The 15,216-nt window shown below is 50.3% G+C and overlaps 1 protein-coding gene across 3 annotated transcripts; it reads right to left on the reverse strand.

Moving 5' to 3' along the window:
* Nucleotides 1–85: 85 nt before the first annotated feature.
* On the reverse strand, nt 86–14,957 carry LOC115171256 (retinol dehydrogenase 8). Of its 3 annotated transcripts, XM_029727890.1 has the most exons (8): nt 13,050–14,756; nt 12,752–12,913; nt 2,275–2,454; nt 2,065–2,158; nt 805–988; nt 445–667; nt 165–204; nt 86–104 (listed from the first exon to the last, which is right to left on the reverse strand). In XM_029727890.1, exons 1-6 carry the CDS (start codon nt 13,138–13,140, stop codon nt 452–454), a joined length of 927 nt encoding a protein of 308 aa, XP_029583750.1. In that variant the 5' UTR covers nt 13,141–14,756; the 3' UTR covers nt 86–104; nt 165–204; nt 445–451. The 3 variants fall into 3 exon arrangements, with proteins under 3 accessions (XP_029583750.1, XP_029583749.1, XP_029583748.1); XM_029727889.1 differs by lacking the exons at nt 86–104; nt 165–204 and adding an exon at nt 14,782–14,957 and having other exon boundaries at nt 368–667; nt 13,050–13,206; XM_029727888.1 differs by lacking the exons at nt 86–104; nt 165–204 and adding an exon at nt 14,782–14,957 and having other exon boundaries at nt 368–667; nt 13,050–13,246.
* Nucleotides 14,958–15,216: the final 259 nt, after the last annotated feature.

Here is a 15,216-nt window from a genome sequence, read left to right on the forward strand (position 1 = left end):
GGTTATTCACTCTGTCTCTCCAACCTTCTGCTCTCTCTATCCTCCTATCTCTCCTCACCAGGTTATTCACTCTGTCTCTCCAACCTTCTGCTCTCTCTATCCTCCTATCTCTCCTCACTAGGTTATTCACTCTGTCTCTCCAACCTTCATCTCTCTCTATCCACCTATCTCTCCTCACTAGGTTATTCACTCTGTCTCTCCAACCTTCTGCTCTCTCTATCCTCCTATCTCTCCTCACTAGGTTATTCACTCTGTCTCTCCAACCTTCTGCTCTCTCTATCCTCCTATCTCTCCTCACCAGGTTATTCACTCTGTCTCTCCAACCTTCTGCTCTCTCTATCCTCCTATCTCTCCTCACCAGGTTATTCACTCTGTCTCTCCAACCTTCTGCTCTCTCTATCCTCCTATCTCTCCTCACTAGGTTATTCACTCTGTCTCTCCAACCTTCTGCTCAATTGGAGCTCTTGCCCGTCCTCTTCTGCAACATGCGCAGCAGCCCCAGACTGGCAGTGAATAGACTGTCGTGCTTGAATAGCAGCTTATAAAAGGTGTCCAGGGGTAGACGACCGGTAGGGTCTGCGTGCTTCAGGGCAGTCATGGGCATGTACACCCGGTTGGTCTGGTGGCGAAACGGAGGCTCCTTCGCTGTGATCAGTTGAAGTGTTTGCTGCAAGAGAGTAGAGTAGAGCGATTAGTATATTCTGTTTCCCATTTAGCCACCAAAGGATGACATGTTGAGACTGCATACCAGATAATACTAGGATAGTAGTCACAAAATATAAGATAGTGACATAAGAGTGTTACCTCTGCTATTTCCTCGGGTGTCTGTGCGAGAGAGTTGAACACCTTCCTAGAGTAGGGCAGGTAGATCTCACGGAAGATCCTAGCAGTCTCCTCGTCTGCCCCCGCGAGGTCCATCTTCTCAGCGTCGTCGTACACCTTCCTCTCAAACTCTGTCCCCACCGGACCAGGCTCCACTAGAGTCATCCTCAGAGTGGAAGGACAGATGGACAGAGCAGGGAGAGGGACAGATGGACAGAGCAGGAGGAAGGACAGATGGACAGAGCAGGGAGAGGGACAGATGGACAGAGCAGGAGGAAGGACAGATGGACAGAGCAGGGAGAAGGACAGATGGACAGAGCAGGGAGAAGGACAGATGTACAGAGCAGGGAGAAGGACAGAGCAGGAGAGGGACAGATGGACAGAGCAGGGAGAAGGACAGATGGACAGAGCAGGGAGAGGGACAGATGGACAGAGCAGGGAGAGGGACAGATGGACAGAGCAGGGAGAAGGACAGAGCAGGGAGAAGGACAGAGCAGGGAGAAGGACAGAGCAGGGAGAAGGACAGAGCAGGGAGAGGGACAGATGGACAGAGCAGGGAGAGGGATAGATGGACAGAGCAGGGAGAGGGACAGATGGACAGAGCAGGGAGAAGGACAGAAGGACAGAGCAGGGAGAGGGACAGATGGACAGAGCAGGGAGAGGGATAGATGGACAGAGCAGGGAGAGGGACAGATGGACAGAGCAGGGAGAAGGACAGATGGACAGAGCAGGGAGAAGGACAGATGGACAGAGCAGGGAGAGGGACAGATGGACAGAGCAGGGAGAAAGACAGATGGACAGAGCAGGGAGAAGGACAGATGGACAGAGCAGGGAGAAGGACAGATGGACAGAGCAGGGAGAAGGACAGAGCAGGGAGAGGGACAGATGGACATAGCAGGGAGAGGGACAGATGGACAGAGCAGGGAGAAGGACAGATGGACAGAGCAGGGAGAAGGACAGAGCAGGGAGAGGGACAGATGGACATAGCAGGGAGAGGGACAGATGGACAGAGCAGGGAGAGATAAAGGACCACTGTTTTAACTGAGGGAATCTTCCTGCTTACACATGCATGTGCGATCAGCTATTCCCTATCTCAGGCTAATCATCTACATCAAAACATAACTTGCGGGTTCACTGTTGTGGCATTAGGGCAAAGTCATATTATTGCAGAGTGTTGGTTTAGCTACTGCTGCATGACTCATGTGAAGGGATGTGGATGGATCTCCTTTAATGTAGACTCACTTCACACTGAACTTCATGGCTTGTACTGCTAGACTCTCACAGAACCCCTCCACAGCAAACTTTGAAGCAGAGTAGACATCATTGAAGAGTAGCCCTACCAATACAAATACAATCCATTCATTCATTTTAATGTAAGATTCTATAGGGATACGTTTAGGAAGTAAACACCTTATTTATTTCTGAAGCTGCATTTATGTAGTGACTACTCACCCTGAATGCCCATGATGCTGCTCATCACCACAATATGTCCGCTTCGACGTCGCTTCATATCAGGCAGGACCTCCTTCACCAGCCGCACCAAGCCAAAGAAGTTGGTGTCGAAGAGCCCCTGCATGTCAGACACACTATGGCACTCCAACGGCCCAATCATGCCTACACCTGCATTACTCACTGAGGGTGACAGATAACACCATGTCACACCCTGTTCCCTCATTATGGATGACAACATGTTATCACTGATGGTGTACTGTGTACACTACAAGTCAGTTTATATTGGCGTGTGCTTTTTATTGTCACGTGCACTAGTACCGTGAAATGCCAACAATGCAGTAATCAATATCAGAAGTACTATAACATTTAAAAAAGTCAAGTAGAACAAAAATGTACAAGAAATAGAAATAAGAAGAACACAAGAAAGTAAGTAGACTGTATACAGGGTCAGTTCCAGGGTCAGTTCCAGGGTCAGTAGACTGTATACAGGGTCAGTTCCAGGGTCAGTAGACTGTATACAGGGTCAGTTCCAGGGTCAGTAGACTGTATACAGGGTCAGTTCCAGGGTCAGTAGACTGTATACAGGGTCAGTTCCAGGGTCAGTAGGCTGTATACAGGGTCAGTTCCAGGGTCAGTAGGCTGTATACAGGGTCAGTTCCAGGGTCAGTAGGGTGTATACAGGGTCAGTTCCAGGGTCAGTAGGCTGTATACAGGGTCAGTTCCAGGGTCAGTAGGCTGTATACAGGGTCAGTTCCAGGATCAGTAGACTGTATACAGGGTCAGTTCCAGGGTCAGTAGGCTGTATACAGGGTCAGTTCCAGGGTCAGTAGGCTGTATACAGGGTCAGTTCCAGGGTCAGTAGGCTGTATACAGGGTCAGTTCCAGGGTCAGTAGACTGTATACAGGGTCAGTTCCAGGGTCAGTAGGCTGTATACAGGGTCAGTTCCAGGGTCAGTAGGCTGTATACAGGGTCAGTTCCAGGGTCAGTAGACTGTATACAGGGTCAGTTCCAGGGTCAGTAGACTGTATACAGGGTCAGTTCCAGGGTCAGTAGGCTGTATACAGGGTCAGTTCCAGGGTCAGTAGACTGTATACAGGGTCAGTTCCAGGGTCAGTAGGCTGTATACAGGGTCAGTTCCAGGGTCAGTAGACTGTATACAGGGTCAGTTCCAGGGTCAGTAGGCTGTATACAGGGTCAGTTCCAGGGTCAGTAGACTGTATACAGGGTCAGTTCCAGGGTCAGTAGACTGTATACAGGGTCAGTTCCAGGGTCAGTAGACTGTATACAGGGTCAGTTCCAGGGTCAGTAGGCTGTATACAGGGTCAGTTCCAGGGTCAGTAGACTGTATACAGGGTCAGTTCCAGGGTCAGTAGACTGTATACAGGGTCAGTTCCAGGGTCAGTAGGCTGTATACAGGGTCAGTTCCAGGGATCAGTAGGCTGTATACAGGGTCAGTTCCAGGGATCAGTAGGACTGTATACAGGGTCAGTTCCAGGGTCAGTAGACTGTATACAGGGTCAGTTCCAGGGTCAGTAGGCTGTATACAGGGTCAGTTCCAGGGTCAGTAGGCTGTATACAGGGTCAGTTCCAGGGTCAGTAGGCTGTATACAGGGTCAGTTCCAGGGTCAGTTCCAGGGTCAGTAGGCTGTATACAGGGTCAGTTCCAGGGTCAGTAGGCTGTATACAGGGTCAGTTCCAGGGTCAGTAGGCTGTATACAGGGTCAGTTCCAGGGTCAGTAGGCTGTATACAGGGTCAGTTCCAGGGTCAGTAGGACTGTATACAGGGTCAGTTCCAGGGTCAGTAGGCTGTATACAGGGTCAGTTCCAGGGTCAGTAGGCTGTATACATGGGTCAGTTCCAGGGTCAGTAGGCTGTATACTGGGTCAGTTCCAGGGTCAGTAGGCTGTATACAGGGTCAGTTCCAGGGTCAGTAGGCTGTATACAGGGTCAGTTCCAGGGTCAGTAGGCTGTATACAGGGTCAGTTCCAGGGTCAGTAGGCTGTATACAGGGTCAGTTCCAGGGTCAGTAGGCTGTATACAGGGTCAGTTCCAGGGTCAGTAGGCTGTATACAGGGTCAGTTCCAGGGTCAGTAGGCTGTATACAGGGTCAGTTCCAGGGTCAGTAGGCTGTATACAGGGTCAGTTCCAGGGTCAGTAGACTGTATACAGGGTCAGTTCCAGGGTCAGTAGACTGTATACAGGGTCAGTTCCAGGGTCAGTAGGCTGTATACAGGGTCAGTTCCAGGGTCAGTAGGCTGTATACAGGGTCAGTTCCAGGGTCAGTAGGCTGTATACAGGGTCAGTTCCAGGGTCAGTAGACTGTATACAGGGTCAGTTCCAGGGTCAGTAGGCTGTATACAGGGTCAGTTCCAGGGTCAGTAGGCTGTATACAGGGTCAGTTCCAGGGTCAGTAGGCTGTATACAGGGTCAGTTCCAGGGTCAATAGGCTGTATACAGGGTCAGTTCCAGGGTCAGTTCCAGGGTCAGTAGACTGTATACAGGGTCAGTTCCAGGGTCAGTAGGCTGTATACAGGGTCAGTTCCAGGGTCAGTAGGCTGTATACAGGGTCAGTTCCAGGGTCAGTAGACTGTATACAGGGTCAGTTCCAGGGTCAGTAGGCTGTATACAGGGTCAGTTCCAGGGTCAGTAGGCTGTATACAGGGTCAGTTCCAGGATCAGTAGGCTGTATACAGGGTCAGTTCCAGGGTCAGTAGGCTGTATACAGGGTCAGTTCCAGGGTCAGTAGGCTGTATACAGGGTCAGTTCCAGGGTCAGTAGGCTGTATACAGGGTCAGTTCCAGGGTCAGTAGGCTGTATACAGGGTCAGTTCCAGGGTCAGTAGACTGTATACAGGGTCAGTTCCAGGATCAGTAGACTGTATACAGGGTCTGTTCCAGGGTCAGTAGGCTGTATACAGGGTCAGTTCCAGGGTCAGTAGGCTGTATACAGGGTCAGTTCCAGGGTCAGTAGGCTGTATACAGGGTCAGTTCCAGGGTCAGTAGACTGTATACAGGGTCAGTTCCAGGATCAGTAGACTGTATACAGGGTCAGTTCCAGGGTCAGTAGGCTGTATACAGGGTCAGTTCCAGGGTCAGTAGACTGTATACAGGGTCAGTTCAGGGTCAGTAGGCTGTATACAGGGTCAGTTCCAGGGTCAGTAGGCTAGGTCAGTTCCAGGGTCAGTAGACTGTATACAGGGTCAGTTCCAGGGTCAGTAGGCTGTATACAGGGTCAGTTCCAGGGTCAGTAGGCTGTATACAGGGTCAGTTCCAGGGTCAGTAGGCTGTATACAGGGTCAGTTCCAGGGTCAGTAGGCTGTATACAGGGTCAGTTCCAGGGTCAGTAGGCTGTATACAGGGTCAGTTCCAGGGTCAGTAGGCTGTATACAGGGTCAGTTCCAGGGTCAGTAGGCTGTATACAGGGTCAGTTCCAGGGTCAGTAGGCTGTATACAGGTCAGTTCCAGGGTCAGTAGACTGTATACAGGGTCAGTTCCAGGGTCAGTAGGCTGTATACAGGGTCAGTTCCAGGGTCAGTAGGCTGTATACAGGGTCAGTTCCAGGGTCAGTAGGCTGTATACAGGGTCAGTTCCAGGGTCAGTAGGCTGTATACAGGGTCAGTTCCAGGGTCAGTAGACTGTATACAGGGTCAGTTCCAGGGTCAGTAGACTGTATACTGGGTCAGTTCCAGGGTCAGTAGACTGTATACAGGGTCAGTTCCAGGGTCAGTAGGCTGTATACAGGGTCAGTTCCAGGGTCAGTAGGCTGTATACAGGGTCAGTTCCAGGGTCAGTAGACTGTATACAGGGTCAGTTCCAGGGTCAGTAGGCTGTATACAGGGTCAGTTCCAGGGTCAGTAGACTGTATACAGGGTCAGTTCCAGGGTCAGTAGACTGTATACAGGGTCAGTTCCAGGGTCAGTAGACTGTACACAGGGTCAGTTCCAGGGTCAGTAGGCTGTATACAGGGTCAGTTCCAGGGTCAGTAGACTGTATACAGGGTCAGTTCCAGGGTCAGTAGGCTGTATACAGGGTCAGTTCCTGGGTCAGTAGGCTGTATACAGGGTCAGTTCCAGGGTCAGTAGGCTCTATACAGGGTCAGTTCCAGGGTCAGTAGACTGTACACAGGGTCAGTTCCAGGGTCAGTAGGCTGTATACAGCGTCAGTTCCAGGGTCAGTAGACTGTATACAGCGTCAGTTCCAGGGTCAGTAGACTGTATACAGGGTCAGTTCCAGGGTCAGTAAGCTGTATACAGGGTCAGTTCCAGGGTCAGTAGACTGTATACAGGGTCAGTTCCAGGGTCAGTAGACTGTATACAGGGTCAGTTCCAGGGTCAGTAGACTGTATACAGGGTCAGTTCCAGGGTCAGTAGACTGTATACAGGGTCAGTTCCAGGGTCAGTAGACTGTATACAGGGTCAGTTCCAGGGTCAGTTCCAGGGTCAGTAGACTGTATACAGGGTCAGTTCCAGGGTCAGTAGGCTGTATACAGGGTCAGTTCCAGGGTCAGTAGACTGTATACAGGGTCAGTTCCAGGGTCAGTTCCAGGGTCAGTAGACTGTATACAGGGTCAGTTCCAGGGTCAGTAGGCTGTATACAGGGTCAGTTCCAGGATCAGTAGGCTGTATACAGGGTCAGTTCCAGGGTCAGTAGGCTGTATACAGGGTCAGTTCCAGGGTCAGTAGGCTGTATACAGGGTCAGTTCCAGGGTCAGTAGGCTGTATACAGGGTCAGTTCCAGGGTCAGTAGGCTGTATACAGGGTCAGTTCCAGGGTCAGTAGACTGTATACAGGGTCAGTTCCAGGATCAGTAGACTGTATACAGGGTCAGTTCCAGGGTCAGTAGGCTGTATACAGGGTCAGTTCCAGGGTCAGTAGGCTGTATACAGGGTCAGTTCCAGGGTCAGTAGGCTGTATACAGGGTCAGTTCCAGGGTCAGTAGACTGTATACAGGGTCAGTTCCAGGGTCAGTAGGCTGTATACAGGGTCAGTTCCAGGGTCAGTAGGCTGTATACAGGGTCAGTTCCAGGGTCAGTAGGCTGTATACAGGGTCAGTTCCAGGGTCAGTAGACTGTATACAGGGTCAGTTCCAGGGTCAGTAGACTGTATACTGGGTCAGTTCCAGGGTCAGTAGACTGTATACAGGGTCAGTTCCAGGGTCAGTAGGCTGTATACAGGGTCAGTTCCAGGGTCAGTAGGCTGTATACAGGGTCAGTTCCAGGGTCAGTAGACTGTATACAGGGTCAGTTCCAGGGTCAGTAGGCTGTATACAGGGTCAGTTCCAGGGTCAGTAGACTGTATACAGGGTCAGTTCCAGGGTCAGTAGACTGTATACAGGGTCAGTTCCAGGGTCAGTAGGCTGTATACAGGGTCAGTTCCAGGGTCAGTAGGCTGTATACAGGGTCAGTTCCAGGGTCAGTAGACTGTATACAGGGTCAGTTCCAGGGTCAGTAGGCTGTATACAGGGTCAGTTCCTGGGTCAGTAGGCTGTATACAGGGTCAGTTCCAGGGTCAGTAGGCTCTATACAGGGTCAGTTCCAGGGTCAGTAGACTGTACACAGGGTCAGTTCCAGGGTCAGTAGGCTGTATACAGCGTCAGTTCCAGGGTCAGTAGACTGTATACAGCGTCAGTTCCAGGGTCAGTAGACTGTATACAGGGTCAGTTCCAGGGTCAGTAAGCTGTATACAGGGTCAGTTCCAGGGTCAGTAGACTGTATACAGGGTCAGTTCCAGGGTCAGTAGACTGTATACAGGGTCAGTTCCAGGGTCAGTAGACTGTATACAGGGTCAGTTCCAGGGTCAGTAGACTGTATACAGGGTCAGTTCCAGGGTCAGTAGACTGTATACAGGGTCAGTTCCAGGGTCAGTTCCAGGGTCAGTAGACTGTATACAGGGTCAGTTCCAGGGTCAGTAGGCTGTATACAGGGTCAGTTCCAGGGTCAGTAGGCTGTATACAGGGTCAGTTCCAGGGTCAGTAGGCTGTATACAGGGTCAGATCCAGGGTCAGTAGGGTGTATACAGGGTCAGTTCCAGGGTCAGTAGACTGTATACAGGGTCAGTTCCAGGGTCAGTAGGCTGTATACAGGGTCAGTTCCAGGGTCAGTAGGCTGTACACAGGGTCAGTTCCAGGGTCAGTAGGCTGTATACAGGGTCAGTTCCAGGGTCAGTAGGCTGTATACAGGGTCAGTTCCAGGGTCAGTAGACTGTATACAGGGTCAGTTCCAGGGTCAGTAGGCTGTATACAGGGTCAGTTCCAGGGTCAGTAGGCTGTATACTGGGTCAGTTCCAGGGTCAGTAGGCTGTATACAGGGTCAGTTCCAGGGTCAGTAGGCTGTATACAGGGTCAGTTCCAGGGTCAGTAGACTGTATACAGGGTCAGTTCCAGGGTCAGTAGGCTGTATACAGGGTCAGTTCCAGGGTCAGTAGGCTGTATACAGGGTCAGTTCCAGGGTCAGTAGGCTGTATACAGGGTCAGTTCCAGGGTCAGTAGGCTGTATACAGGGTCAGTTCCAGGGTCAGTAGGCTGTATACAGGGTCAGTTCCAGGGTCAGTAGGCTGTATACAGGGTCAGTTCCAGGGTCAGTAGACTGTATACAGGGTCAGTTCCAGGGTCAGTAGACTGTATACAGGGTCAGTTCCAGGGTCAGTAGGCTGTATACAGGGTCAGTTCCAGGGTCAGTAGGCTGTATACAGGGTCAGTTCCAGGGTCAGTAGGCTGTATACAGGGTCAGTTCCAGGGTCAGTAGACTGTATACAGGGTCAGTTCCAGGGTCAGTAGGCTGTATACAGGGTCAGTTCCAGGGTCAGTAGGCTGTATACAGGGTCAGTTCCAGGGTCAGTAGGCTGTATACAGGGTCAGTTCCAGGGTCAATAGGCTGTATACAGGGTCAGTTCCAGGGTCAGTTCCAGGGTCAGTAGACTGTATACAGGGTCAGTTCCAGGGTCAGTAGGCTGTATACAGGGTCAGTTCCAGGGTCAGTAGGCTGTATACAGGGTCAGTTCCAGGGTCAGTAGACTGTATACAGGGTCAGTTCCAGGGTCAGTAGGCTGTATACAGGGTCAGTTCCAGGGTCAGTAGGCTGTATACAGGGTCAGTTCCAGGATCAGTAGGCTGTATACAGGGTCAGTTCCAGGGTCAGTAGGCTGTATACAGGGTCAGTTCCAGGGTCAGTAGGCTGTATACAGGGTCAGTTCCAGGGTCAGTAGGCTGTATACAGGGTCAGTTCCAGGGTCAGTAGGCTGTATACAGGGTCAGTTCCAGGGTCAGTAGACTGTATACAGGGTCAGTTCCAGGATCAGTAGACTGTATACAGGGTCTGTTCCAGGGTCAGTAGGCTGTATACAGGGTCAGTTCCAGGGTCAGTAGGCTGTATACAGGGTCAGTTCCAGGGTCAGTAGACTGTATACAGGGTCAGTTCCAGGATCAGTAGACTGTATACAGGGTCAGTTCCAGGGTCAGTAGGCTGTATACAGGGTCAGTTCCAGGGTCAGTAGACTGTATACAGGGTCAGTTCCAGGGTCAGTAGGCTGTATACAGGGTCAGTTCCAGGGTCAGTAGGCTGTATACAGGGTCAGTTCCAGGGTCAGTAGACTGTATACAGGGTCAGTTCCAGGGTCAGTAGGCTGTATACAGGGTCAGTTCCAGGGTCAGTAGGCTGTATACAGGGTCAGTTCCAGGGTCAGTAGGCTGTATACAGGGTCAGTTCCAGGGTCAGTAGGCTGTATACAGGGTCAGTTCCAGGGTCAGTAGGCTGTATACAGGGTCAGTTCCAGGGTCAGTAGGCTGTATACAGGGTCAGTTCCAGGGTCAGTAGACTGTATACAGGGTCAGTTCCAGGATCAGTAGACTGTATACAGGGTCAGTTCCAGGGTCAGTAGGCTGTATACAGGGTCAGTTCCAGGGTCAGTAGACTGTATACAGGGTCAGTTCCAGGGTCAGTAGGCTGTATACAGGGTCAGTTCCAGGGTCAGTAGGCTGTATACAGGGTCAGTTCCAGGGTCAGTAGACTGTATACAGGGTCAGTTCCAGGGTCAGTAGGCTGTATACAGGGTCAGTTCCAGGGTCAGTAGGCTGTATACAGGGTCAGTTCCAGGGTCAGTAGGCTGTATACAGGGTCAGTTCCAGGGTCAGTAGGCTGTATACAGGGTCAGTTCCAGGGTCAGTAGGCTGTATACAGGGTCAGTTCCAGGGTCAGTAGGCTGTATACAGGGTCAGTTCCAGGGTCAGTAGGCTGTATACAGGGTCAGTTCCAGGGTCAGTAGACTGTATACAGGGTCAGTTCCAGGGTCAGTAGGCTGTATACAGGGTCAGTTCCAGGGTCAGTAGGCTGTATACAGGGTCAGTTCCAGGGTCAGTAGGCTGTATACAGGGTCAGTTCCAGGGTCAGTAGGCTGTATACAGGGTCAGTTCCAGGGTCAGTAGACTGTATACAGGGTCAGTTCCAGGGTCAGTAGACTGTATACTGGGTCAGTTCCAGGGTCAGTAGACTGTATACAGGGTCAGTTCCAGGGTCAGTAGGCTGTATACAGGGTCAGTTCCAGGGTCAGTAGGCTGTATACAGGGTCAGTTCCAGGGTCAGTAGACTGTATACAGGGTCAGTTCCAGGGTCAGTAGGCTGTATACAGGGTCAGTTCCAGGGTCAGTAGACTGTATACAGGGTCAGTTCCAGGGTCAGTAGACTGTATACAGGGTCAGTTCCAGGGTCAGTAGACTGTACACAGGGTCAGTTCCAGGGTCAGTAGGCTGTATACAGGGTCAGTTCCAGGGTCAGTAGACTGTACACAGGGTCAGTTCCAGGGTCAGTAGGCTGTATACAGGGTCAGTTCCTGGGTCAGTAGGCTGTATACAGGGTCAGTTCCAGGGTCAGTAGGCTCTATACAGGGTCAGTTCCAGGGTCAGTAGACTGTACACAGGGTCAGTTCCAGGGTCAGTAGGCTGTATACAGCGTCAGTTCCAGGGTCAGTAGACTGTATACAGCGTCAGTTCCAGGGTCAGTAGACTGTATACAGGGTCAGTTCCAGGGTCAGTAAGCTGTATACAGGGTCAGTTCCAGGGTCAGTAGACTGTATACAGGGTCAGTTCCAGGGTCAGTAGACTGTATACAGGGTCAGTTCCAGGGTCAGTAGACTGTATACAGGGTCAGTTCCAGGGTCAGTAGACTGTATACAGGGTCAGTTCCAGGGTCAGTAGACTGTATACAGGGTCAGTTCCAGGGTCAGTTCCAGGGTCAGTAGACTGTATACAGGGTCAGTTCCAGGGTCAGTAGGCTGTATACAGGGTCAGTTCCAGGGTCAGTAGGCTGTATACAGGGTCAGTTCCAGGGTCAGTAGGCTGTATACAGGGTCAGATCCAGGGTCAGTAGGGTGTATACAGGGTCAGTTCCAGGGTCAGTAGACTGTATACAGGGTCAGTTCCAGGGTCAGTAGGCTGTATACAGGGTCAGTTCCAGGGTCAGTAGGCTGTACACAGGGTCAGTTCCAGGGTCAGTAGGCTGTATACAGGGTCAGTTCCAGGGTCAGTAGGCTGTATACAGGGTCAGTTCCAGGGTCAGTAGACTGTATACAGGGTCAGTTCCAGGGTCAGTAGACTGTATACAGGGTCAGTTCCAGGGTCAGTAGGCTGTATACAGGGTCAGTTCCAGGGTCAGTAGGCTGTATACAGGGTCAGTTCCAGGGTCAGTAGGCTGTATACAGGGTCAGTTCCAGGGTCAGTAGGCTGTATACAGGGTCAGTTCCAGGGTCAGTAGGCTGTATACAGGGTCAGTTCCAGGGTCAGTAGGCTGTATACAGGGTCAGTTCCAGGGTCAGTAGACTGTATACAGGGTCAGTTCCAGGGTCAGTAGGCTGTATACAGGGTCAGTTCCAGGGTCAGTAGGCTGTATACAGGGTCAGTTCCAGGGTCAGTAGGCTGTATACAGGGTCAGTTCCAGGGTCAGTAGACTGTATACAGGGTCAGTTCCAGGGTCAGTAGGCTGTATACAGGGTCAGTTCCAGGGTCAGTAGGCTGTATACAGGGTCAGTTCCAGGGTCAGTAGGCTGTATACAGGGTCAGTTCCAGGGTCAATAGGCTGTATACAGGGTCAGTTCCAGGGTCAGTTCCAGGGTCAGTAGACTGTATACAGGGTCAGTTCCAGGGTCAGTAGGCTGTATACAGGGTCAGTTCCAGGGTCAGTAGGCTGTATACAGGGTCAGTTCCAGGGTCAGTAGGCTGTATACAGGGTCAGTTCCTGGGTCAGTAGGCTGTATACAGGGTCAGTTCCTGGCTCAGTGCCAAAACCATATTTACAATGTGCAGGGATATTGGAATGGTAGGGTTAGATATGTATAGGGGTAAGGTGACTAGGGGTAAGGTATCAGGACATTTGATAAACAGAGTAGCAGCAGCGTATATGATTATTGCATGTGAGTGTGTGTGTGTGTGTGTAGTCAGAATGAATGTGTGTGTGGGTGCGAGCGAGCATGCGTGGAAGCCTAATATTCACCGAGTACATCCACCCGTCGGTCTTCCAGGCTGTCCACACACTCTCTGATGGAGTCTTCACAGCAGGCATCCAGCTGTCTGATCTCCAGGGATCTGTTCAGGGTGTCCCCAGCCACTCTCTCCAGGGGTTCCCGCTTCTCTAGGTCCCTCATGGTGGCAACCACTGCCTCACACAGACACACTGCAACTTAACAACACTTGCATTGCATCTCAACTGATGGGGTTGAGCGTGTCAAACTGTCAATTTCATTTATGAAAACCACCATGTTTTACAATGAAGGGTTCAGTGCCTCTCTGACCTTTGAATCCCTTCTCCTTGGCCAGTCTTACAGCCACAGCCATCCCGATCCCAGAGGAACAGCCTGTCACCAGCACCCTCCTGGTCCCCATGGATACCTCACAGCAGCTACAGTTGCTCCTGATTGAAACGGGGTTCTCTGCAACTCTCCCAGAGTCCTTTGCAGTTGGAATGCATGGACCTTAGTGACCAGTCAACCTTGCGGTCACGGCCAGTGTGTGAAGCAGGTGCTTTGTTAGAAGATTAGAAGGCTAATCCTATGTGTCTATCCTGGGAACGCATTGGCTCCATAGACGGGTTGGCTGTTTAGCAACAAAACCGACACGTGCGCAACTATGGGGCAAAACTGACCGGGTTGGCTAAGATTGTTGACAACATGTAAACTATATTTCGTTCACAATATTTGTTGAAAACAACTCAATTTGCAGTTGTTGTCTCTCAAATACATCATTACAGTTGTTGGTTAGCTAGCTAGCGGATTTTAGCCATATTAGCATTGACATGAAATCAGTCAAAACACCTCAAAACAAGAGATGTTATCAAGAACAAGATTAAACGAGCCACTTTGGATTCCCCACATGGCAGTTTCTTGTCAGTTTTGCTAGCAATCTGGCCATCCAGAATCACAACAACACGTCACATGGAAGGGCGCCCATCGTTTTCGTGACGTTGTCAGCTAACCCATCTATGCTGTACAGCCTTACCGTCTGTGTCGCTGCTTGCCCCACTTCATTCAGATGTCAGTAGCCTGCTGATTACTTCATTTCACTCTAAAGGGTAAGGTTCATTATATGGATGGCTAGGTGGATTTCAGTAACAAAGCCTTCCCTCAGGCCCCTAAATTAATTTCAATCATGTAAGTATTTTTGCTGGGCTTTACAAATGCAAATGATTTAATGACAACGGGTCTGCACCTCTTTACAAATCGAAATACATTTATAATATACATCTTTAAATACATAGCCTACACACCAGCTACCCATGATGATACATTACATCTATTATATACTGGGTGGTTCAAGTCCTGAACGCTGATTGGCTGACAGCCGTGGTATATCAGCCATATACCATGGGTATGACAAAACATGTATTTTTACTGCTCTAATTACGTTGGTAAGCTGTTTATAATACCCATAAGGCACATCGGGGGTTTGTGGTATATGACCAATATACCACGGCTAAGGCCTCTATGCAAGCACGACGCAACCCCTTAGCCTCGGTATATTGGCCATATACCACACCCCCTCGTGCCTTATTGCTTAACTACAAACTAAGTGGTTCGAGCCCTGAATGCTGATTGGCTCACAGACGTGATATATCAGATGTATACCAGGGGTATGACAAAACATTTGTCTTAACTGCTGTAATTACGTTGGTAACCAGTTTGTAATAACAATAAGGCACCTCGGGTTGTGGTAAATTGCCAATGTACCACTGCTATGGGACGTGTCCAGGCACTCCGCGTTGCGTCGTGTTTAAGAACAGCCATATACCACACCCCCTCTGGCCTTATTGCTTAATTATAATGTAATAGTGAAAGTTATGCAAGTTCAGATCAGCCTAAAAGGCTGCAACACAAAGTTGAAGAAGTTGCCAGCTGCGTTGCTTGCAATGACTGTAAAAAAAGGTTGCTTGGTGCTGCTATCTGAAATGCCCCATGTGCCGGTTAATACAGCTACAGCAGCTTATAGCTACACCCATTATAAATGGCTATACTGTACCGGTATACTAACCTGTAGTGTGGGAAATAGTGCGCAGTTGCTACGGTGCAGGTATATATCCCACGTATATGTGTAATCTAATACAGATATATCTAGGTAAAGATTGCCAATTTAGAGCAACGTCTAAACATGTAGCTTATTCTAACCAACGCTAAAGCAAAGTGTACAGTCACATAACGACGACCGAACAGAGGCTAGCCCGATGACCTAACTGGGTCATGTCATTTTGCAAACTGTGGCTGCTCTAATGGGAGTTGTAGTTCTTCGTCGGCAATTTACATTAGGTTTTAAATCGTTGGTTAGGAGAGGGGGCTGGTGATTCCGTGATTCAGTTCGCTTAGGGGTGACAGAGTGGAGGGGACGGTGGGGGTTGTGCTACATTCGTTAAAAAGAGGGGATGGCATACAGAGTATTGGAGATACAGGAATTGGAATGTGTAGGAGGAAT

The sequence above is a fragment of the Salmo trutta genome, chromosome 32 (genome assembly GCF_901001165.1).
Source record: "Salmo trutta chromosome 32, fSalTru1.1, whole genome shotgun sequence".
NCBI classification, from domain to species: Eukaryota; Metazoa; Chordata; class Actinopteri; order Salmoniformes; family Salmonidae; genus Salmo; species Salmo trutta.

What these genes read in the sequence shown, in the direction of transcription:
- LOC115171256 (XM_029727890.1), bottom strand. Translation starts at nt 13,140, where the DNA reads ATGGGGACCAGGAGGGTGCTGGTGACAGGCTGTTCCTCTGGGATCGGG. An exon ending in CCGACGGGTGGATGTACTCG is followed by an intron (nt 2,455 to 12,751) that starts GTGAATATTAGG and finishes TGTCACCCTCAG; the next exon opens with TGAGTAATGCAGGTGTAGGC. An exon ending in GCCATGAAGTTCAGTGTGAA is followed by an intron (nt 989 to 2,064) that starts GTGAGTCTACAT and finishes TTCCACTCTGAG; the next exon opens with GATGACTCTAGTGGAGCCTG.